The sequence below is a fragment of the Molothrus ater genome, chromosome 18 (assembly GCF_012460135.2).
Source record: "Molothrus ater isolate BHLD 08-10-18 breed brown headed cowbird chromosome 18, BPBGC_Mater_1.1, whole genome shotgun sequence".
Classification (NCBI taxonomy): domain Eukaryota; kingdom Metazoa; phylum Chordata; class Aves; order Passeriformes; family Icteridae; genus Molothrus; species Molothrus ater.
In genome coordinates, this window is record NC_050495.2 from 588878 (window position 1) to 613677 (window position 24800).

The window sequence follows — 24800 nt, forward strand, 5'->3', positions numbered from 1 at the left end:
ATTGTGTGTTATTCCATGTCAGTCACAGGTTAAATTGTGTGTTATTCCATGTCAATCACAACAGGTTTAATTGTGTGTTATTCCATGTAAATCTCAGGTTTAATTGTGTTTTATTCCATGTAAATCACAGGTTTAACTGTGTGCTATTCCATGTGAATCACACAACAGTTAATTTAAAAGGAGAGGTAATAGGTATTGAGCTATCCTTGAGGCAGGAGTGGAGGTCCAGCCTGCATCACTGAGGTTGATTTAATGAAAAATGGAAATCAGCTGAGCATCTTTTAGGTGCTCAGTCAAACTCTGCAAGCTGATTTATTCTTATTCTTATGCTAATGGAAAACCTTTTTAAAACCTTCCAAAGGTGCCAAACTGAGCTCTCCCTGTACCCTTGAGTAAAAGCACAGCCAGGTCTGCACCCAGGGCATTCCAGGGCCTTCCTCCCTGAACCCTCTCTCCCAACCCATTGGTTTCTGTGGGATTTGGAATTCAGGGCCTGCAGCTCTTGTGTCTGACCATCAGAACTGCTTGGACAGCACCGATCCTCCCTGTGAATGCACTTTATTGGTGACAATAAAGCCATGTTTGAGCCAGGGGCAGGATTTCTAATTGCTGAAATCAGCCCTTCCTCAGGAATGGTGGCAGAGTACAGCAAGTTCTTCAAACCAGAAGTGAAATTATTTTTATTATGTGTGAGGAAGAAAGAACACAAGAGGGAACACAGGGAGAGCTTTAAAGCAAAGGATGGAAATGAGATCAGTTTATGACCAGCTGCTTTGCCTTAATTGGTGATGTCTGAATGTATCAGGAAATGAAATAAACCCAGCCAGGATGGATTAGAGCATAAAAAGTTCACTTTAAACCTACAATAATGTCACAATCAGATATAGAAGCCTTAAGATTTATTATTCATCAGTTAAGAGGCTCATTTAAATGGCCTTTCTAGATAATTTAGGTAGTCCATATGGAATCTGCAATTGCAATAAATAAAATGGAGAGTCTAATTGTAATGCAAGCATGGACAGATTTCATTCTCCTGAAACATTTAAATTAGATCTGGTGCTCTTTCTTTTCCTTGATAGGGTGTTCTTCAGACTTCCTTAACAAACAGTTGTCAGTCAGGAAAATAAAGGCCATTTTAAGCACATATAGATTTAAAGACTCAATGGACAAATTCCTGTGGCTTTATAGGGTTCTTCTCTAGTATTCAAAGGGCACAGAGATCTGCTCTTCCCTCTTGCTGTTGGATATTCAGTGCCTCTGCTGGGCAGGGAGGGGTCTGTGTGCAGTTATTCATGTGAATCCCACATTGCATTGTGTGTCATTCCATGTGAATCACAGGTTGTGTGTTATTCCCTGTCCGTCACAAGTTTAACTGTGTGTCATTCCATGTGAATCACAAGTTTAGTTGTGATTATTCCCTGTGTGTGTTATTCCCTGTGAATCACACTTTATACTGTGTTATTCCATGTCAGTCACAAGTTAACTTGTGTGCTATTCCATGTAAATCACAGGTTGTGTGTTATTCCATGTAAATCACACTTTATACTGTGTTATTCCATGTCAGTCACAAGTTAACTTGTGTGCTATTCCATGTCAATCACAGGTGAAGTTGTGTGTTATTCCATGTCAATCACAGGTTAAAGTGTGTGCTATTCCATGTCAATCACAGGTTAAACTGTGTGTTATTCCATGTAAGTCACAGGTTAAACTGTGTGCTATTCCATGTAAGTCACAGGTTAACTTGTGTGCTATTCCATGTCAATCACAGGTTAAACTGTGTGCTATTCCATGTCAATCACAGGTTAAACTGTGTGCTATTCCATGTAAGTCACAGGTTAAATTGGGTGCTATTCCATGTAAGTCACAGGTTAAACTGTGTGCTATTCCATGTAAGTCACAGGTTAAACTGTGTGCTATTCCATGTAAGTCACAGGTTAACTTGGGTGCTATCCCATGTCAATCTCAGGTTAAATTGGGTGCTATCCCATGTCAATCACAGGTTAAACTGTGTGCTATTCCATGTAAGTCACAGGTTAACTTGGGTGCTATCCCATGTCAATCTCAGGTTAAATTGGGTGCTATCCCATGTCAATCACAGGTTAAACTGTGTGCTATTCCATGTCAATCACAGGTTAAATTGGGTGCTATTCCATGTCAATCACAGGTTAAATTGGGTGCTATTCCATGTCAATCACAGGTTAAACTGGGTGCTATTCCATGTCAGTCACAGGTTAAATTGGGTGCTATCCCATGTCAATCACAGGTTAAATTGGGTGCTATTCCATGTCAATCACAGGTTAAATTGGGTGCTATTCCATGTCAATCACAGGTTAAACTGTGTGCTATTCCATGTCAATCACAGGTTAAATTGGGTGCTATTCCATGTCAATCACAGGTTAAATTGGGTGCTATTCCATGTCAATCACAGGTTAAACTGGGTGCTATTCCATGTCAGTCACAGGTTAAATTGGGTGCTATTCCATGTCAACCACAGGTTAACTTGGGTGCTATCCCATGTCAATCACAGGTTAAACTGTGTGCTATTCCATGTCAGTCACAGGTTAAATTGGGTGCTATTCCATGTCAATCACAGGTTAAATTGGGTGCTATCCCATGTGAGGGGTGTGATCAGCATCACCCAGGCTGGATCAGGTCCATTTCTCCTGCAGAGAAACCGTGGTCAGGTCGTTCTCATGACTTCAGCACCAACCATTGAGATCAGGCCTTTGTCAGTAATGATGCAGGGTACAGCAGGCTCTTCAAGGCAGAGGTGAATTCCCTGGGGCCAGGGATGTGCCCTCACAGCCCCCACACTCCTTTCTCTCCTTAAAGGACCCAGGGTAGATGTTCTGTACCTTATTTCCCAGGTGAAAGAACCAGACCCACATCTCCCAGCCCCTGATATTCCTGGGGTTCCTGATAACGTCTGTTCCTGTGCTGGTTGTTGTTGTCCTGTGTGGCTGCAGAGCAGGGGCTGCACTGCCCTAGGACCTTCCTGGAGCCTTCCTGGAACCTTCCTCCACATTGGGTACCCAGTGCCAGCAGTTTGAAAACAAGGCCTGGAGGGTGCAGGAGGTCTGAGACCAACCAGAGGCTTCCTGTGAGTGAATAATCACAGTTGGCCCAATTATTTGTGGCTTGGCACTGGCAGGCTGAGATGGCAAACACATTAACAGCAAACAGAAGGAGCTAAATTGGCTAAAGGCTCCTGAACAGGGAGGACTTCTCTGTTATAGATGTGAGGAAGGTTCCAAGAATAAAAAATGTGCCCTTTTCCAGCCTGGGGATTGCTCCAAGGGGGGCTGGTTGTAATTAATCTTTTGTGTGGTGAGTTGTACATTTCCCTGCTGTCAATGTGCTGAAGCTGGCCTGCTGTAAATTACAGTGATGCAGAGAAAATTAATCATATTGGGCTAATGAGCACAGCAGAAAACCCTCTGATGGTATTCCTGGAGCTGTTTCTCCTCTGCAGTGAGAACAAAGAGGTTCCTCTGATAATTCCTGGTGACCTGGACTGGGAATCTTGAAATTCAGTAGCAAAACGTTGCTGCCCAGACTTCTGGCAGAACAGGAGAGGAAATGCTGAACCTACACATGCTCAGGGGCTGCGTAATTAGAGCAGAGGCTCATTATGTTAATGAGAGGCAGTCTGAGCTGTCAGCAGCAGCTCCCTGTGCCCTGCTGCAGCTCCTGCTCAAATCCAGCTCAGGTTGCAATTCCTGCTCTGGGGACTAAACCAGCAGTCAAGGGAAAATGTGCAAGTGGCTTTTACTCAGCTTTACTGGCCTCTGGCAGCCTGGACCACCTCGTTCCTTTGGCTTGTCTCACCTCTGGTTTCCACCTGAGTCAGGAGGAGAGAAGAGAGTTCAGTGTCTTGTGAGGTTCTCAATGTGCAGTATAATCTCTATTTCCTCCTTCCCTCTAAACTCTTTTTACAAAGCACAGTAAAATATTCCAGAAGGGTTTTTGGGGATGTTTCCTTCTGCACAGTCTGCGTTTCTGTGTTTTAGGAGCTGGAGGGGTGGCCCTGGGATCCAATCAGGGCCAAATCCATCAATTTGGTGCTGGTGGCAGTGGGGAGCTCCCAGGAAACACCAGGCAGGGGCTGCTGGCACTCCCTGGCTGCCAGAAGCCAAACAACTCCATTGCAAATGAGCATCCTGCCAACTGCATCCTTAGCATTCCCTCTCTTTCTCAGGAGAGAGATGCATGGCTCCCTCCTGACTTCCAGGTTAGGACAGGGTCCCCAGGCAGCGCAGGCTCCAGCAGCAGCAGTGCCGGGTGTGTGGCACAGCAGGTCCCACCTTCCCCAGGCACACCAGGGCACACAGGTGGATGATTTCACTGGGGAACCTTCACCTCTGGGTTCTTTGGATGAAGGTGCCTGCACTCTGTGTGCTGTTTTGTTCCATGCTGCTGATTTCAGCAGGTTGCTGTTGGTTGTGCCCCAGTCTGGGAGCAGGCAGGCCGAGGGGCTGCCTTGCTCTGCAGCCTGCCCAGCACAGCCTGCCTGGGTGGTTTCTGACCCGAGGGCACAGTGACCATGCTGATGTGTGTGCTCTGTCCCTGGCAGGCCATGAGAGCCCCTCTGGGAGTCGCTGTGTGATCTCGGAGTTCATCAGACCCCTGCAGATCTCTGGGGACAAGCCAGAGCAGCTGTCTGTCAAACCCACCTTCCTGTCCAAGTCAAGATCTGACACCCCAAGATGCAGATTTGATTCAGACGTGAGTCCTTTTGAATTTTTTACTGGGAAAGTGACCTGGGGCTGAGGCTCCTCTGCTCCAGCAGGCTGCTGCAGGTAGATCCACGTGCTTGTGAGAAGTCATGACACAAAGGTTCTCATTTTGGGAGGCAGCTTGGGAGCAGTGGGAATTTGAGTGGTGTTTTCTAAGAAGCTGCAGCTGATGTCCCAGAAGGAGGTAAATTGGCCAAAGGTTCCTGACCAGGGAGGACTTCTGTTATAGATGTGAGGAAGAATAAAAAATGTGCCCTTTTCCAGCCTGGGGATTGCTCTAAGGGGGGCTGGTTGTAATTAATACAATAAATGTGATTAATGGGATGAAGATGAGGAGTGTGAGGACCCCTCTGAAGCTCTCAGTGCTGCCCACAGAGCATTTCTGGGTCAGGGGCACAGCAGCATCCCTGCTCTGGGCAGGGCTCTGGCAGGGCTTGGCTCTGCCTCCAGAAGGGGAAACTGGGCACAGGAACAGATCAGCAGCTCCTGCCCTGCCCCAGGGCTGCTGGGCAGGAAAGGTTGGTTCATCCTGCAGGGCTGGTTCAAGGCTGGTTCATCCTGCAGGGCTGGTTCATTCTGCAGGGCTGGTTCACGGCTGGTTCACTCTGCAGGGCTGGTTCATTCTGCAGGGCTGGTTCAAGGCTGGTTCACTCTGCAGGGCTGGTTCAAGGCTGGTTCATCCTGCAGGGCTGGTTCATTCTCCAGGGCTGGTTCATTGTGCAGGGCTGGTTCAAGGCTGGTTCATCCTGCAGGGCTGGTTCAAGGCTGATTCAAGGCTGGTTCATTCTGCAGGGCTGGTTCAAGGCTGGTTCACTCTGCAGGGCTGGTTCAAGGCTGGTTCACTCTGCAGGGCTGGTTCACTCTGCAGGGCTGGTTCACTCTGCAGGGTTGGTCCATTCTCCAGGGCTGGTTCATTGTGCAGGGCTGGTTCAAGGCTGGTTCACTCTGCAGGGCTCCTTCATTCTCCAGGGCTGGTTCACTCTGCAGGGCTGGTTCATCCTGCAGGGCTGGTTCAAGGCTGGTTCACTCTACAGGGCTGGTTCATTCTGCAGGGCTGGTTCAAGGCTGGTTCATCCTGCAGGGCTGGTTCATCCTGCAGGGCTGGTTCATTCTGCAGGGCTGGTTCAAGGCTGGTTCAAGGCTGGTTCATTCTGCAGGGCTGGTTCATTCTCCAGGGTTGGTCCATTCTGCAGGGCTGGTTCAAGGCTGGTTCATCCTGCAGGGCTGGTTCAAGGCTGGTTCAAGGCTGGTTCATTCTGCAGGGCTGGTTCAAGGTTGGTCCATTCTGCAGGGCTGGTTCAAGGCTGGTTCACTCTGCAGGGCTGGTTCAAGGCTGGTTCATCCTGCAGGGCTGGTTCAAGGCTGGTTCATCCTGCAGGGCTGGTTCAAGGCTGGTTCAAGGCTGGTTCATCCTGCAGGGCTCCTTCATTCTGCAGGGCTCCTCCTGTGCCTGCTGCTGTGCTGTGAGAGCCTCCCTGCAGCAGGGCAGGCACCTCCTGCTCACAGCCTCCCCAGAGGGTTCTGAGCCTGGAAAGGGGCACTCAGATTGCAGCGTGCTGTCACTAAAGCCATGCACTCCACGTTCTGTATTCAGATGTGCTTTGGAAGGGGGCTGCTCCTCCTTCCTTAGGAAGCTTTTCTGCTTTTCAGTGGAAATCCAATGGGAATTTCCAGCAGAAATCCAATGGGAAGCTCAGAAGAGCTGTTCAAAGGTGCCATAACAAGTGGATTTTTAGGGTTTGGGACAAATATTAAATATAAAAACTGCATAGAACAAATCTTGGAAAGTCTGTAGAAGGGTATTATTCTCTATTAAATACCCTGGTTTAGATGGGCAGATAGCCACAAGGAAATGATCCTCAGATTTTACCCCTCATTTCAGGAAATCCCTTTCCTCATCCTTACAGGAGTAAATAAGTTGCAACCATGTGCATATTTTCTATCTGTGTTATATTAATTGATATGAAATAGTTGATGGAATCAAAATGTTTCTAAATGGCTCACAAGCCTGAGGGTATTCAACAAAATACTGGATTCTTGTATAGTGGGAGTTCCATGGGCATATCTGAGGATTATCCAGGGGAAATATTTGTGTATATTTGTGTAGCAGCATTATTGAAAAGTGGAAACATTCACTGCTTTTTGAAGAGGCCACAGAAAAAGCAGCTTAGCAAGGAGACTTAGGGAAGCAGAACTAACAGCAAGGAACAGGAGAAGCAAACGTCAAATTTAATTCCCCTTTTCTATTATTTTTGAGTTATCTCTGGCTGAGAATGCCAAGCCCTCTTTTGCAGAGCTGAACGTTTTGTGCCTTCTGGAGTGTAATTATGTGATCCACTCTCACTTTATGCAAGCTCACAGAAATTAAGCTCCATTCCCTTTAGAGATACCCAGACCCAAGGGACGGTGTGTGAATAAAATCTAAAAAATGAAACATAATGCTGGGAAGTCTGAACGAAATCAATCAGTCAATAAATAAATCAATAAACCAGTGCTACTCTGCAATGGCCCTGGCTGTTCCTGTTGAAAAGCCTTCTGGAATAACCATTCCTGGCTCTGTGCTCCCTGAGGAGCCCATGTCAAGGTCCCAGGGGGAAAATCCTGGCAGCTTTTCCTGGATCCCCCCGTGCTGCATGGGGGGAACCCCCCTAGGAGCTGCTGGTGCTGCCTTCTGGGCTAAAGCACCCTCAGGAGACAGCTCAGGGGAAAATCCTCTGCACTGGGAGTTTTCCTGGGGTGCTCCTGGCAGGGACCAGCTCAGACCTGGAAGCTGCAGCTCAGGGTCCACTCTGGCTGGGTTGTAAAATTCTGCTCTGTTTTTGGACAGCTTACTTCATTTGGTCCCACTGTCAACCCAGTATTTCTACCTTAATCAAAGCTCTCTCAAGCTCAGGCAAAACGTTGGTCATTTTGTCTGAAATGGCTCACAGCAAACTGTACAGTAAGTGGAGGGAAGTTCATCCCCCTCTTTAAAACCTCTGCTAGCTCAAAGCACAGCTGAAATTATTGTTTCAGCAGTGAGAGACCTCGTGCAGAGCTGAAACAGGCAGAGTCTGTGTTGATCCAACACCACAATCAAATCTCCAGGTTTTGTAGGCCAGATTTGTAATAGAATAAACCTGTGGCTTTGCAGGATTGAATTCAATGGGATGTGAAATTCAGAAGAAAATATAGAAAATATGTCCTTTCCCTCAGTTAGTGGAAAGGGTGGTGTTCAAGAGATGCTGATGCTGTGGGCTGGTTGGCTGGGATTGGATTGAATGAAGTTGGGTTGGGTTGGGTTGGGTTGGGTTGGGTTGGGTTGGCAAGTGCTGTATTTTGTGTGATCCTCGTGGTTTCCATGTGTTTGGAGGTTGACACTTGCACCAGTGCTAAACTCAGCATTTGTTTTAGGTACTCAGTCACTGGAATCTGCCCTTCTAAGTAAAATTAACCAGCTGTGCTCCATGTTAGAATTTAATTTTCTTTCCTTGATATTGTGTGTTCACTGATTGATATCACCTGTCAGGAAAACTGTTCATTCTTCTTGTTTTGTAACCACATTATCCTTTTTCTCCCCCCTCCCCACAGATGGATAATGATCAGAATTCCAATACCTCAAAGCAGAGATATTCTGGGAAAGTCCATCTTTGCATTGCCCGTTACAGGTAAAGCCCCATCTCCTCACAGACACCACACTCAGCTGAACACTCAACAGCAGCTCTGGCTCCCCCTCATTCATACACTGAATTATGGCATGGAAAGGGTGTTCTGGGGAGCCTGTGCTCAGAGCAGAGCCTGTCCCAGCTTTGCCTCCCTCTTATTCATACACTGAATTATGGCATGGAAAGGGTGTTCTGGGGAGCCTGTGCTGCTGGCACTGCTGCAGAGCAGAGCCTGTCCCAGCTTTGCCTCCCCCTCATTCATACACTGAATTATGGCATGGAAAGGGTGTTCTGGGGAGCCTGTGCTCAGAGCAGAGCCTGTCCCAGGTATGGCTCCCCCTCATTCATTCACTGAATTATGGCATGGAAAGGGTGTTCTGGGGAGCCTGTGCAGTTTGCACTGCCTGCAGAGCAGAGCCTGTCCCAGGTTTGGCTCCCCCTCATTCATACACTGAATTATTACACGGAATGGATGTTCTGGGGAGCCTGTGCAGTTTGCACTGCCTGCAGAGCCTGTCCCAGGTATGGCTCCCCCTCATTCATACACTGAATTGTTACATGGAATGGATGTTCTGGGGAGCCTGTGCAGTTTGCACTGCTGCAGAGCAGAGCCTGTCCCAGGTATGGCTCCCCCTCATTCATACACTGAATTATTACATGGAATGGATGTTCTGGGGACCCTGTGCAGTTTGCACTGCTGCAGAGCCTGTCCCAGGTATGGCTCCCCCTCATTCATACACTGAATTATGGCATGGAAAGGGTGTTCTGGGGAGCCTGTGCTGCTGGCACTGCTGCAGAGCAGAGCCTGTCCCAGGTATGGCTCCCCCTCATTCATACACTGAATTATTACATGGAATGGATGTTCTGGGGAGCCTGTGCTGCTGGCACTGCTGCAGAGCAGAGCCTGTCCCTGTGCCCCAGCTGGCAGAGGGAGCTGAGCTCTCCCACCCCCTGCATCCCTGTCCTCCAGTGTCTAAATCAGATTAAATAAATGTGTTCCTCCTGCTCTAGAGAGGAGTCTCAGTCTCTTCTTTTCAATTACTTCTTCAGGCAAGAGGAGATTTGAAGTCCATCACTGATTTGCACATTAAAATTTCAGGCGTTAGGGACTGTCATGATAAAAATTTCAGTGGCTAGCAGTTTCTTTCAGGATGGATAGAGATTTAAGTACTTCACAAGTACTTTTTTTCTCTCAGTAGCTTCTCTTAGATGTAGCTCACTGTTTTTTGTCTTCTTTTACCTTGCCTCTGTAGAAGCTTAATGAAGTGGTGTGAAAGGAACATAAAATTGGATACAGTGACTGGAAAAGACCCCCACAACTGAGTTTGCTTTAATTCACTCTAGAAAATGAAGATAATTGTGGCCAGTGTTTTCCAAGAGCCCTAAGTGAGAAGTGTCTAAGTGCATCCTGCAGGAACTGGTGTAAAAGGAACATAAAATTGAATGCAGTGACTGGGAAAGACCCCCACAACTGAGTTTGCTTTGATTCACTCCAGAAAATCAAGGGAATTTGGCCAGTGTTTATCAAGAGCCCCGAGTGAGAGGTGTCTAAGGGCATCCTGCAGGAAGGGACGTGGGTTTAGGGGCAGAGGGGACCCCGCAGGCACAGAGTGCCCCAGAGCCGCCCAGGAGGAGCCTTGGAGGGATGCAAAGGCTCTGCCTGGGGCAGGGCCCTCGGGGAGCTGCAGCCCTTGCTGAGCATCACTGTGTCTGTCCCCACAGCTACAACCCCTTCGATGGACCCAACGAGAACCCCGAGGCGGAGCTGCCCCTCACGGCTGGGAAGTACCTCTATGTGTACGGGGACATGGACGAGGATGGCTTCTATGAAGGTACTTCCTACTGAGCCCCTGAGTTCCTGCTAGCTCATGCAGATTGGAATCAGCTCCCCTGTCAAGCACGCTCCAAATTCTCTCCTTTGTCTGCTCCGAAATCGGTTGCTAAATTTGGCTTTATCGTCGTGGTGTTAATTAAAAGAGTTTCTGCACCAGCAAAGCCGCTCCTTGCAGGCAGAGCTAATTATAAAATATTTTATAGTGTCAGCTTTTCCTACTGGCAAGATTGAAGTTGACAAAAAAGCTTACTGGCAGTTCTGGTATTTCCCTTAATAAGCCTTTCTGCTCCCAGGTCGGGATGTTGTTTATGCACTGTCACTCATCCCCTGCCCCTTACCCTGCCCACTCTCAGGGCACTGCCATGGATGAGCTGCTCTCCTGTTGGAACCCAGCACATCCCTCTGGCTGTCCTGGACTGCCAAGACCCCTGCCAGGGGGCTCAGGGACCCTGGCACAGAGCCCAGAATGCCCCTGTGGTTTTGATTATGACCCATGGAGCAAGTTACCAACCTTAGATGAAGATCTGCAAGCCACGACAGTTTAAGTGGAATGATAGTGAATTTATCATGGGGTGAAAAATGGATTTTTGGGGTTTTTAGAATGGGGGTTCAGGGGGAAAGATGGAGGGATCTGGGCGTGTCCATCCTTTCTCCTTCTTCTTCTTGGCCTCCATCTTCTGCTGTGATGTTGGCACTTTTAGATTGGTTTAGAGTAGAAGCTCAGTGTCTAATGTAGGTGACGAGTATTGAAAGTAATTGTAAATATTGTACACGCAGATTTTATTATAAAAAGATAACACAGCCCCGGGGGCAGGCAGAGTGCCTCTGTCTGTCCTGCTGAGTGGACCTTGGCTGGACAGGAGAAAGAATTTTATAGATAAGATACAATAAACAACCTTGAGACCAAGAAATGAAGAGCTCTGACCCCTTCAAGCACCAGGCTGGGACAAGAGACTTTCCAACACATCTGGGGGTCACTGTGAGCAGCAGAGACCCCGAGATTCTCCTTCAGGGGTTCTAATGGCGCTGCTCTTTCTCTCCAGGAGAGCTTCTGGACGGGCAGAGAGGACTGGTGCCCTCGAACTTTGTGGATTTTGTGCAGGACAGCGAGGCGCGGCTGTCGAGCGTGGAGGAGCAGAACGCGCTGAACCGCGCGGGGGCCGCGCTGGAGGCAGAGCTGGAGCTCAGCCCCCCCGGGCTCCTGGAGCCCAGCAGCGGGCTCAGCAACGGCGCGGGCACCCTGGACGTCAACATCGACGAGATCGGAGAAGACATTGTGCCTTACCCCAGGAGAATCACCCTCATCAAGCAGCTGGCCAAGAGCGTCATCGTGGGCTGGGAGCCGCCCCTGGTGCCGCCCGGCTGGGGCACCGTCAGCAGCTACAACGTGCTGGTGGACAAGGAGGTCAGGATGAACATCGCCCTGGGCAGCAGGACCAAAGCCCTGATAGAGAAGCTCAACACCTCCACCTGCACCTACAGGATATCCATCCAGAGCATCACCAGCAAGGGCAGCTCCGACGAGCTGCAGTGCACCTTGCTGGTGGGCAAGGACGTCATCGTGGCCCCCTCCAACCTCCGCGTGGACAACATCACCCAGATCTCTGCTGAGCTCTCCTGGCTCCCCACAAACAGCAACTACAGTCACATCATCTTCCTCAACGAGGAGGAGTTTGACATTGTCAAGGCTGCTAGCTACAAGTACCATTTTTTTAATTTGAAGCCCAATATGGCCTACAAGGTGAAGGTCATGGCAAAGCCCCACCAGATGCCCTGGCAGCTTCCCTTGGAGCAACGAGAGAAAAAGGAAGCCTTTGTGGAATTTTCTACATTGCCAGCAGGTTTGATATTTTCCTCCCTGCCCCAAAATTGTTCAGTTGAAATTCTCTGAAAATACTAGATAAAATACTTTAACCTACACAGCATTTAGGGGATGCAAGTGCATTTTGGTTGTGAAGGTGTAATTAACTTCATTTTACAGTTTGAATTTGTAAAGCCAACAGATTCATTGTGTTTTGGAGAGTCTGAGGTCTTTTCCCACCTGGCTTTTGCATTAGGAGTGTTGGTAAGTGTTGTCAGTCATTTGCCATTATTCAAGAACATTGAAGCAGTGTTGAAAACTAGAGCAGAAATAAACAGTGGATTGGAAGGATAATTTTCTCATCATTTTGGGGGTGTGTGGCAGCATGTGAAATAATCTGAGTGTCTTTCGTATAGATTCACCTACCCAGGGTCATCTAACCATGGCCAAGTAGGAGAGCCCTCAGATATTCAGTCTTTGAGACCCTGGGTGCCTCTGGAGGGACACTCGGGCACGAGTGGCCCTGGCAGGTGAAGCCTCAGCAGCGTCCTGAGCTGGGTTTGCTCCCTGCCTGCAGGGCGTGATCCAGCAAGGGGCAGGAATTCATCCACCCTGCTCCCTCCTGGCCTGGGTGAGGAGAGGAGAGGGCAGCAGGGCTGTGGGCAGGGGGAGTGAAGCTCTGTGCCTCCTGTTTGGGTGCAGCACAGATCCTGGGGGATTTCCTCTGCTCCCACGCTCCTCTTCAGCCTGGGGCCACTCAGCACTGGTGGCAGTGCAGGGAGCAGGGAGGAGAGGCCATTTCACACCTGGGATTGTCCTGGGGAGCTGGGAGGCACTGCCTGGGCGCTGGCCTGAACTTATTTCAACTTTGCTATTTAGGAAGGGCCTTCTGAGTGAGGCTTTTCCAGGCCAAGCGCTTGCCTTGCTGTACCTCCCTCTAGCTGTGAAGCCTGCTGAGCAGCACAGAGCTGCTCTCTGCTGAGAGCTGAGGAGCAGTGGAGCTCCCAGAACCTTCCCCACTGCTTCATTCCACTGGGAGCACTTCCAGAGAAACAGGCCAGCTCTTCACTGCTGTGTCGAGAAAACAAAACAGCAGCTGGTGAAGTGGTTAGAGGCTGATGCCTGATTGCAGAGTCACTGGAGCAGAGGAAAAGATGAATTTGGAGCCAGTGATGGGAGTTGCCATCACAGAGTGCCATGCAGTTGAACTCATCTCGGCTCATCAAAGCAATGGAATTGCTCACATAAAAGTACAAGTGTCTCTCTCTTGGGCACTCAGATCTAAAAACAAATATAAGCACAGGATTGGGACCAGTGTGGCTGCTGCAGCTTTTGGAGCTCATTTATGTAAAAAACCCTATGAGGACCAAAGTGTAGCAGAATTCCAAAACAAACATTTATGTTGATGACCAAGGCCATAGAAAATCACCAGGAATCATTTCCCATGTAATGATGGGAGGAAATAGGAGCCATGCTGAGCCTCGGGCACTGCAGTTTATTAAACCTATCTCTGCACAGCCTGGGAAGGTCGAGACAGACACCCTGGGGACTGTTTCCTTGTGGGAGGGTGGAAGGAAGGTGACTTCTCCTGCAGGAGCACATTAATGTCATTGTCACTGGCAGGATGCTGGGTTAGATCAGGTGCATGCTTCTGTAAGCTGAGCAGCCTTGCTGAATTGGGAGTGCTGGCTGGCAGTAAAACAGGATGGCCAGGAAAGCTGAAATTCAATCCTGAACCAAAATCTCTCTTGGCCAAGAATAGTATTAGGTCAATTTGCATACTCTCAAGTTGCAAGATAAAAATACTTTATGGATGCAGGGGTGGTATGAGCCAGGCCTTCCTGTTGTGCCTCTGTCCTGAACATGATCATGATTTCATTTCCATGTCCACCAGAGGATGAAATTCAGTGGCAGCAAAGCAGTGAAATGCCCTGGCAGTTGCTAAGGGTCTTGTGTGATATTTGCACACGTGTCAAGCTCATTTGAAGTATTTGCAGCCTTTTTGGTGGATGAACAGATCTGTTGGTGTTTGGTTTGCTGGGAGAAGCAATCCCACAGCAGCCAGGCTGTGTCCTGCTCTGCAGAGGTGGCTGCAGCCCAGCCCTGCTGCAGCAGCAGCCTCTGCTCAGGGCTGGGTGCTTCAACTAACACAACGGGATGCTTGAAAAATTCATGAACTAATCATCTCTGTGATATTTTTACTTTGGCTTTCTGGCCAAAGTAGAGCTATTTATAGCAGGGTAATGCCTGTTAATTAAGGAGGTATCTGGTGTGCTGTCACACTGACACACACTAAATGCCTTCAGAGGTTCTGGGTGTGTTTTTGACTGGGTGCAGAGGCAGGGCTGGGCCCAGCTGTCCTGTATCCAGCTGTGGAACGTGCTGCTGCCCCAGCTGCAGCCCAGCTGCTCTGCCCTGAGCTCCACCTGACGGGTGCCCTCTCTCCTAGGTCCCCCAGCCCCGCCTCAGGAGGTGTGTGTGCGGGCAGGCAGCGCCCCAGGCACGCTGCAGGTGTGCTGGAAGCCGCCAGCTCTGTCAGCCACGGGGACGTCCCACGGTGCCAGCGTCACGGGCTACGGGGTCTATGCCAAAGGGCAGCGGGTGAGTCCCTGCCACCTCTGCCACCTCTGCCACCTCTGTCACCTCTGCCACCTCTGCCACCTTTGTCACCTCTGTCATCTCTGCCACCTCTGCCACCTCTGTCACCTCTGTCATCTCTGTCACCTCTGCCACCTCTGCCAGCTCTGCCACCTCTGCCACCTCTGCCACCTCTGCCACCTTTGTCACCTCTGCCACCTCTGCCACCTCTGCCAGCTCTGTCACCTCTGCCACCTCTGCCACCTTTGTCACCTCTGCCACCTCTGCCATCTCTGCCACCTCTGTCATCTCTGCCACCTCTGTCATCTCTGTCATCTCTGTCATCTCTGTCACCTCTGCCACCTCTGCCACCTCTGCCACCTCTGCCAGCTCTGTCACCTTTGTCACCTCTGCCACCTCTGTCATCTCTGCCACCTCTGCCACATCTGCCATCTCTGCCACCTCTGTCACCTCTGTCACCTCTGCCACCTCTTCCACCTCTGTCACCTCTGCCATCTCTGCCACCTCTGCCACCTCTGTCACCTCTGCCACCTCTGCCACCTCTGCCATCTCTGCCACCTCTGCCACCTCTGTCACCTCTGCCACCTCTGTCACCTCTGCCATCTCTGTCACCTCTGTCACCTCTGTCACCTCTGCCATCTCTGTCACCGCTGCTGGCATCCTGCTGCCAGGAACGTGGGGTTTCCTGGGTCCCCCCATGTAGGGAGGAATGATGAGTCTGACTCCATGTTCTTAGAAGGCTAATTTATTGTTTTATGATCTATGTTATATTAAAGAATGCTATAAAAACTATAAACTATACTATATAAAACTATAAAGCATAAACTCTAAACTATACTAGGGAATAGAGAAAGGATACAGACAGGAGGCTGGAAGATACTAATGAAAAACTCGTGACTCCTTCCAGAGTACTGACACAGCCTGACCGTGATTGGTCATTTTTAAGTCAATTAAGTCAAAACAATAATTAAGGATTAATCAAAACAATAATTAATAATTAATCATAATCAAGTCAAAACAATTCACATGAAACTAATGAACAATCACCTGTTGGATAAACAATCTCCAACCACATTCCAAAGCAGCAAAACACAGGAGAAGCAAAATGACGGCACTGACATGTAACCCCACTCTGGGGGCTCACGGGTGTCTGTCTGTCCCAGCTGGGTGCTGAGATCTGTGTGTCTGTCCGCAGGTGTCTGAGGTGGCGCTCCCAGCCGCAGGGGGCACAGCACTGGTGTGTAACCCCGGTCTGTCTGTGTGTCTGTCCCCACATGTCCGAGGTGGCGCTCCCAGCCGCAGAGGGCACGGCACTGATGTGTGTCTGTGCTCACAGGTGTCTGTGTGTCTGTCCGCAGGTGTCTGTGCTCACAGGTGTCTGTGTGTCTGTCCGCAGGTGTGCGAGGTGGCGCTCCCAGCCGCAGAGGGCACGGCGCTGATGTGTGTCTGTGCTCACAGGTGTCTGTGCTCACAGGTGTCTGTGTGTCTGTCCGCAGGTGTGCGAGGTGGCGCTCCCAGCTGCAGAGGGCACAGCACTGGTGTGTAACCCCGGTCTGTCTGTGTGTCTGTCCGCAGGTGTGCGAGGTGGCGCTCCCAGCTGCAGAGGGCACAGCACTGGTGTGTAACCCCGGTCTGTCTGTGTGTCTGTCCGCAGGTGTGCGAGGTGGCGCTCCCAGCCGCAGAGGGCACAGCACTGGTGTGTAACCCCGGTCTGTCTGTGTGTCTGTCCGCAGGTGTGCGAGGTGGCGCTCCCAGCCGCAGAGGGCACAGCACTGATGTGTGTCTGTGCTCACAGGTGTCTGTGCTCACAGGTGTCTGTGTGTCTGTCCGCAGGTGTGCGAGGTGGCGCTCCCAGCCGCAGAGGGCACAGCACTGATGTGTGTCTGTGCTCACAGGTGTCTGTGCTCACAGGTGTCTGTGTGTCTGTCCGCAGGTGTGCGAGGTGGCGCTCCCAGCCGCAGAGGGCACAGCACTGATGTGTGTCTGTGCTCACAGGTGTCTGTGCTCACAGGTGTCTGTGTGTCTGTCCGCAGGTGTGCGAGGTGGCGCTCCCAGCCGCAGAGGGCACGGCACTGGTGTGTAACCCCGGTCTGTCTGTGTGTCTGTCCGCAGGTGTGCGAGGTGGCGCTCCCAGCCGCAGAGGGCACAGCACTGGTGTGTAACCCCGGTCTGTCTGTGTGTCTGTCCGCAGGTGTGCGAGGTGGCGCTCCCAGCCGCAGAGGGCACAGCACTGATGTGTGTCTGTGCTCACAGGTGTCTGTGCTCACAGGTGTCTGTGTGTCTGTCCGCAGGTGTGCGAGGTGGCGCTCCCAGCCGCAGGGGGCACAGCACTGGTGTGTAACCCCGGTCTGTCTGTGTGTCTGTCCGCAGGTGTGCGAGGTGGCGCTCCCAGCCGCAGAGGGCACGGCACTGGTGTGTAACCCCGGTCTGTCTGTGTGTCTGTCCGCAGGTGTGCGAGGTGGCGCTCCCAGACGCAGAGGGCACGGCGCTGATGTGTGTCTGTGCTCACAGGTGTCTGTGTGTCTGTGCTCACAGGTGTCTGTGTGTCTGTCTGCAGGTGTGCGAGGTGGCGCTCCCAGCCGCAGAGGGCACGGCACTGGTGTGTAACCCCGGTCTGTCTGTGTGTCTGTGTGTCTGTCCGCAGGTGTGTGAGGTGGCGCTCCCAGCCGCAGAGGGCACGGCGCTGGAGCTGCCGCGGCTGCGCGCCCTGGACGCCCGCGAGCTCACCGTGCGGACGCTCTCCGCGCAGGGCGAGTCCCTGGACTCTGCCCCTGCTGCCATTCCCCCCGACCTCCTGGTGCCTCCACCCCCCCACCCCAGGACTGCTCCCAAATCCAAGCCATTAGCAAGTGCCGGAGCCCCAGAAACCAAAGAAGAACATTTCGGGCCGCATTTCAAACGGGATGAGTCCTGGGAGCAGACTCGCTCGGTGTCCCCCGGGCACGGACACATGCTGGAGCCACCCACCTTCCACGGCCCCCTCCAGGGCAGGAGGTCTCCATCCCCCAACAGGATCCTGCCCCAGCCTCAAGGCACTCCGGTCCCCAACACCGTCGCAAAAGCCATGGCGAGAGAAGCTGCGCAGAGGGTGGCAGAGAGCAACAGGGTAAAGGCAAACTCCGGCTGGGCTGGGCTGGGCTGGGCTGGGCTCTGTGCCTCCACTGGGGCTTTTCTCGGCTGGGCTGGGCTCTGTGGCTCCATTGGGGCGTTTCTGGGCTGGTCTGTCCACTGTGGCACCTGCCACCAAAGATTGCTCATCATGTGCTTCAAGGGGTGGGTGATGGTTCCTAAGTTCTGAAGCTGCGCAGCTTGAGAAGCAGAGTGCTGGAATTCTGGGCTGATGGAGCCCTCCTGTGTCTGCTGTGGTGGATCCACAGGGAATTTTACACTTTTGCCCTTCTCAGTGCTGCCCTTTCACACAGGTTTGCAGCTGCTTCTCCCTCCAGCAGTGTCACTGCCCAAGGACACCCCTGGTTTGGGACCACCTTGACCCAAGGCTGTGCACTGGCTCAGATCTTTGCCAGTTGATTTCAATCCCACACTTGGGGCTCTGGGGTCAGTGCAGCTGATGTGGATGCATCCTGACAACGTGCTGTGTGTGTTCCACACAAATATGCAATATTTAAATACTCCCAGTGCCCTGGGCAGTTACTTTCTCATCACAAGCTGCTCAAAACTGTCTGTTACTTCTTGCAAGTGTCACATATTCCACAGATTTTCTTGGTGCTTCATCTGGCAGTCATCAGTTATGTCCAGGTTTTAGTCTCCCATTGTATCTCCAAAATAGCTCCACTAATTTGGACAGTTCACACATGCCTTAACAGCCCCAGCTAATTGACTGTTCCTGTTTTGGGATGCATTTGATCCAGTGGGTAAATCGAGCAAGCTTTTGAGAACCTGAATAATTCTGGATCAATGATAATAGGTCTGATAAATATATGTGTATGCATCTGGATGTATCTCCCTTTTGTTTATAAATAAGACTGGAATGGAATAGAGGGAAAAAGGGCAATTGGTTTCTTTGGCCCTATGAGGTGAAAGTTGATTTAAGAACCACACTGGGAAAGAGAACAGAAATCCTTTTTCTGGTTTGGAAAGTTGCTGACATAACATGTGCTCTGGACCACGTTTGGTTACGTTAGTTTAAGTGATGCCTGAAATGATTTATTCAGGAATCTGGACAGAAGCTTACAGACAAATTGATTCTAAATTAAATCAAATCCTGCCAGGGATATTTGTCACGTTTGGTCCCCTGTGGTACAAACTCTTCCCTCGTGGTAAGTGCTGCAGAAGGAGCTGTGGGCCTGCCCTGCCTGCTGGGGGCTGATGGGCTCTGTCCCAGAGCCAGCAGGAGCTGCTGAGCCCAGGAGCCTCCTCAGAGCACAGCAGGAGCCACAGCCTCATCTGGGGCTTTTTAGTCCTGGGGCCACAAATGCTGTTGTGGTTTGAGCATGCACTGCTCTGCCAGGGAAAGGAGCGTGTCTGCTGGCAGCCTCTGAGTGCAGAGCACTGGAATTTTGGGAAGTGGAACAGCGAGGAGAGCTGGCAGCTCAGCTGATAAGCACATGCAGTCAGGTAATTGTTTAAGAGTGAGGGTAATAAAACAGAAACGTCTTGGAAACTCCTCAAAGGTTCCAGACAGGGGGAACTAAAGTGCTTTAAACTGTGGGAGCTTTTAAAAACTGGGTGCTTGAGTCTTTGTGTCCTGGGTGCAGGGCAGTGTCCCTCACTGCTCCTGGCTTTGTTGCTCTGTTAGATGGAGAGGAGGAGTGCTTATGTGTGCATTTCTGTCCCTGGGTGCAGGGCAGTGTCCCCAGTGTCCCTCGGTTGTCCCTCAGATGGAGAGGAGGAGTGTTTGTGTCTGTGGGTGCAGGGCAGTGTCCCCAGTGTCCCTTGCTGTCCCCCAGATGGAGAGGAGGAGTGTTTGTGTTTGTGTCTGTGGGTGCAGGGCAGTGTCCCCAGTGTCCCTCGGTTGTCCCTCAGATGGAGAGGAGGAGTGTTTGTGTCTGTGGGTGCAGGGCAGTGTCCCCAGTGTCCCTCGGTTGTCCCTCAGATGGAGAGGAGGAGTGTTTGTGTTTGTGTCTGTGGGTGCAGGGCAGTGTCCCCAGTGTCCCTCGGTTGTCCCTCAGATGGAGAGGAGGAGTGTTTGTGTTTGTGTCTGTGGGTGCAGGGCAGTGTCCCCAGTGTCCCTTGCTGTCCCCCAGATGGAGAGGAGGAGCGTTTGTGTTTGTGTCTGTGGGTGCAGGGCAGTGTCCCCAGTGTCCCTTGCTGTCCCCCAGATGGAGAGGAGGAGCGTTTTCAGCGAGAGGAGCAGCGCAGCCCCGTACTCGGACGAGGAGGAGGAGGATGGCTACGACTCGCCCAGGGTGAAGCGCAGGGGAGCCTCGGTGGACGAGTTCCTGAAGGAGTCCGAGCTTGGGAAGCAGGTGAGGAGCTGGCCTGGCTGTGCCAGGGCTCAGCAGGAGCAGAGGGATCCCTGGAGGGCAGCTCGGGCAGGGCACTGCCAGGGCTGCGGCCGGGCTGGGGACACAGGCGGGGACACAGGCGGGGACACAGGTGGGGAGACAGGTGACACTGGGACACAGGCGGGGACACAGGCGGGGACACAGGCTGGGACACAGGTGGGGACACAGGTGACACAGTGACACAGGCGGGGACACAGGTGACACTGGGACACAGGTGGGGAGACAGGTGGGGACACAGGTGGGGACACAGGTGACACAGTGACAAAGTGGGGACACAGGTGGGGACATAGGCTTTGACAGAGGTTGTGACGCAGGTTGTGGCACAGGTGGTGACACAGGTGAGGCTGAGCCGTGGGCAGGGATGCTCCTGTTCCTTGTGTTTTGCACGACTGCACAGCTTTTAGTCTGATCCAACTGAAAACAACTATTAAATAACTTATTACATTAATTTCAAGGGAGATATAAAGTCTAGAAAAGAGATGGGTTTTTTATGTCTTGGCATAGTTTAAAAAACTTTAGTCAAAGACCTGAGCTCCTGTGTGGAGGGTCCACAATGGTGGCAATATGCTGCAAGAATTAAATGCTGACCACTTTGAAATGATAATGTGATGTAACAAACAGCTGCAAAGAACAGATGATATGTGAATTATCCTCAGGCTCTCACAGTTTGGTCAGCAAGGCCATTGATGTATGAAGGACCTCTTTAATAAGAGGAATTTAATCAAGACTAAAACTAGATTTGGTGCTGTGAATGAAAATGTCCTTTATTGTATCCCCTGGGATTGAGACTGGATTTCTGGAATTAGGGTGATAAATGGGCAAAACAGAATTTCCACAGAATTTCCATGGGATTGAGGCTGGGTTTCTGGAGTTAGGATCATAAAAGGGCAAACAGAATTTCCACAGAATTTCCATGGGATTGAGGCTGTGTTTCTGGAGTTAGGGTGATAAAAGGGCAAGCAGAATTTCCACAGAATTTCCATGGGATTGAGGCTGGGTTTCTGGAGTTAGGATGATAAATGGGCAAAGAGAATTTCCACAGAATTTCCATGGGATTGAGGCTGGGTTTCTGGAGTTAGGGTGATAAAAGGGCAAGCAGAATTTCCACAGAATTTCCATGGGATTGAGGCTGTGTTTCTGGAGTTAGGGTGATAAAGGGGCAAGCAGAATTTCCATGGGACGTGTGCAGCAGAGCAGAGCGCGCCCGGCTGTGGCTGCGGCGGCTCCTCTGGGCTCAGCAGGATTGGCAGCTTCAGCAGAGCTCTCTGTGCCTCTCAGGCTCACTACTGCCTGGGGGACGAGTACCACACGGAGAGCAGCCGGGGCTCCGACCTGTCGGACATCCTGGAGGAGGATGAGGAGGAGCTCTACTCCGAGATGCAGCTGGAGGAAGGGCGGCGGTGCCTGAGCCTGGGCTCGCACGGCGCGCTCAAGGTGAGCCTGGGCACCCCTGGGTGCAGCCTTGGGGCTCCTGCAGGCACCCCCAGTGAGCCTGGGCACCCCTGGGTGCTCCCTGCAGCCACCCCAGAGCCTGCAGACACTAAAGCTCACTCTGCCCTAGAGGGTAGAGCTGGGCTGCTTTAATGTATTTATTACTTATGGTTTTTTCATTATTCGATAGATAAACTTTAACAGAGTGTCTTCCTGTCTGTGATTGTTGCCCTTGCAATTTCTGTTCTGCATCTGGGGCCTTCCCCTGTCTCTGTGAGGATATACTGCATGTGCCACCCTGAAAAATGAGTTGTTTCTGAGCAAGGAGATTTGTAAAGACTTACAAAGCAACTTCTGTTTTTCCTGTGTGAGTGATTTGTCCATGTACCCAGTGCTGGTCCTATCCCTTCCACAGGCATAAAGCCTTCCTGTGAGAAAGGAGTTGTTTCAGCTTTGTTTGATCAATGCTTTATCAGAACTCCTTGTGCTCTGAATTTTAGGGAGTCACCAGAGAGAGTAGGAAATATGTTCCAGAAATATTGCTTTAGTACAGGAATATTCATCATGAAGGAAACTTCAGTGCAGCACCTAAAGCATATGCAGAGCACTGAGCATACCCAGTACTGAATATATATTTGCCATATTGTATTTGTACATGTGAATTGTATTTGCTTCTTTATGTGTGTAGTAATTACACAAACTGGGTTTTCTTGGAAAGCACAAACCCACAGGTTACCTTTTTCCTCAGTAGATTGTTATTTAACTAAAATCAGTACTATTTTGTCATGCATACAAGAGTTCTGACCATTGCTATGACTGCTTTCATGTGCTGTGAATTCAGTCCTTTTATTCTGACACTGTCTGCAGTGAGACAGGGACCTTTTCAAAGTAAGGAATTACCATTGTTTGTATTGCTGCACCAGCAGAAAGGCTGAAACCAAAATCCTTCTGCACGCCCATTGTATCCCCTTCCCTGGCAAAAGAATAATCCCCAGACTGTTCTTGTTCTTTATGCATCAGAAGGTGTATTTACTTCTTGGATTTAAAATAGTATTGCCAGTGTTGATACTGAGAAAGTTCCAGAGCCTTAACTGGTGTGGGAAATCGTTTTTGACCTGCTGAAGTTTGCAGGCTTCTCTTGATGTAGTTCATGCTTACTGATCTTTTTCTCACTTCTGTGGTGCTTTATCTCAAGTTTCACAGGTGTTACACACATTTTAAAAACAAAGGAAAATAGGTGAAACAGTCTAAAGTGACTTGGAAAGTTCCCTCTGCCTGGAAGGGACAAGGTCCAAACGGCAGCTAAGTTCAGAGAGCTCAGAGGGAGATGCTGTGACATCTCCAGGAGGATCTGTTGTTATTTCTGGGTGCTCCTGAGCCCAGAGGTGCCCCTGATCCGGGCATTAGGCACAAGGAGAGATGATCTCTGATGCAGGGTCAGTAATCCTGGCAGCCAGAGCCAGCAGCTCCTGCCCTGTGCTCCCTTCCCTCTCCCAGGGTTCTTGGTCAGTGCTTTGTGGAAATGGAACAGGAAAATTGCTGAATGTATCTGCATGTCCAGAATGCTGGTTTTACCCAGGCTGGGGTCGTTTTTATCTGCTTCTGGCACAAACAGACACTTGGGCTCACAGCTGATGTTCAAGCACTGGTTTTATGGGGCAGGTACCAGATCATGATGAGGTTTGATGGCAGTGCAGAGCAGGTGACATCAGAGAGACGTCAGCCTGTGTCCCTGGGGCTTTCCCTGGGAGCCAAGCTTTAAAAATGGTGCGGGTTTTTTAGAATTGTAGAGAGGAAACCAGAACTCCTTTAATGATGGCTGTGGAATAGCTCTCCTCTGACAGGAGACTGAAGAGATTTGCTCCTTACACAGAAGCTTTAGGAGATGCAAAGCAAGCAAGCTTGCAGGGCAGAGCTGTCATTCTCAGCTGTGGGTTCTGCTTACAGAGGAGGTCAGATGGCATTTTGGCACGGGGCAGGAAGGAGTTTCAGTGCCATTCTCATCCACCATGCTGCACCCTGTGCGTGGCTTCCATGACTCCGTTTCAAATGCATGAGTTCATTCTTGTTAAGAGCATCCCTCAGTTGTTTGTACTGATCTCTCATGTTGTACCTGGCACCCAGCAACTTCTTAACCACATCTTTATTTTTCACAGATCCTCATTCAAAGCATGACATCCTTTTCATAATATAAGCTGCATGTCTTACGTTTGCCATTGCTCTAAAACTAATTCTGTCTTTATTTTTCTTTTCTCCCTTTTCCCTCCCATTTTATTTTTGTCACACACTCTTTGTTCCCTGTCTGGTTTTTGACATTACATAATCTTAAGGAGTACGATAAGAATAAGACCACTGAAGCCACTTTTGTGGAACAGCCTGGCTTTCCCCAGCAGACACGCCACAGTAAAAGGCTTTTCAGTATCCCAGAGGTGGCTGAAGAGGACGGTGAATACCCCGAAGTGCTGTACAAGCAGGGTTTAGGTATGCCCTATAGAAAGAACCCCAGAATAGCTAGAGGCCCCAGAGCTGGCAGGCCCTGCCGTCAGGAGCAGCAGCACAGCCCCAGGCACCCGGGCAGGGCCAGGGCAGTGCCGGGGCTGCAGGAGCTGGAGGACAGAGGAGGGAAATGCAGCCAGGCCCTGTCCCGCAGCCCCGACAGCGGGCTGGACTGCGGCAGCGAGGAGGAGGAGCCCCGGCTGGGCCGGGCACAGTGGGGCAGCGATGAAGAGCAGCCCTGGGGTGGTGGCAGACACAGGAGCGGCAGCGATGAAGAGTGGTCCCGGTTCGGTGTCAGAGCCCAAAGGAGCAGTGATGAAGAGTGGTCCCAGCACAGTTTCAGATGCCAAAGGGGCAGCGATGAAGAGCGGTCCCGGTTTGGTGGCACAGCCCAATGGGGCAGCGATGAAGAGCGATCCCGGTTCAGTGTCAGAGCCCAAAGGGGCAGCAATGAAGAGCGGTCCCAGCACAGTTTCAGACCCCAATGGGGCAGTGAGGAAGAGGAGCCCCAGCCCAGTTTCAGACACAGGAGTGGCAGTGAGGAAGAGGAGCCCCGGCGCACTGTCAGAGCCCAAAGGGGCAGTGAAGAAGAGGAGCCCCGGTTCGGTGTCAGACCCCAGTGGGGCAGTGATGAAGAGCGGTCCCGGCGTGGTGTCAGAGCCCAAAGGAGCAGAGATGAAGAGCGGCCCTGGTTGGGTGTCAGACACAGGAGCGGCAGCGAGGAAGAGCACCCCCGGCACGGTGTCAGAGCCCAAAGGGGCAGCGATGAAGAGCAGCCCCGGCACGGTGTCAGAG

General features: G+C 51.0%; 1 protein-coding gene across 6 annotated transcripts in view; it reads left to right on the forward strand.

Moving 5' to 3' along the window:
- The window catches only part of RIMBP2 (RIMS binding protein 2), a 49522-nt gene that overhangs the window by 14247 nt on the left and 10475 nt on the right, over positions 1-24800 (forward strand). For 5 of the 6 annotated variants that reach the window (XR_008508704.1, XM_054516817.1, XM_054516818.1 and 2 more), the window contains exons 6-13: positions 4574-4725; positions 8307-8383; positions 10103-10212; positions 11258-12055; positions 14465-14616; positions 17258-17719; positions 19893-20039; positions 21357-21512. Coding sequence is in view for 5 of the 6 variants with exons in the window: in XM_054516817.1 (XP_054372792.1) it covers positions 4574-4725; positions 8307-8383; positions 10103-10212; positions 11258-12055; positions 14465-14616; positions 17258-17719; positions 19893-20039; positions 21357-21512 (2054 nt within the window). In the remaining variant the exon portion in view is untranslated. Of the gene's footprint in view, positions 1-4573; positions 4726-8306; positions 8384-10102; positions 10213-11257; positions 12056-14464; positions 14617-17257; positions 17720-19892; positions 20040-21356; positions 21513-23839; positions 24213-24800 lie in introns of all 6 variants that reach the window. The other variant, XM_054516821.1, reaches the window with a different exon arrangement.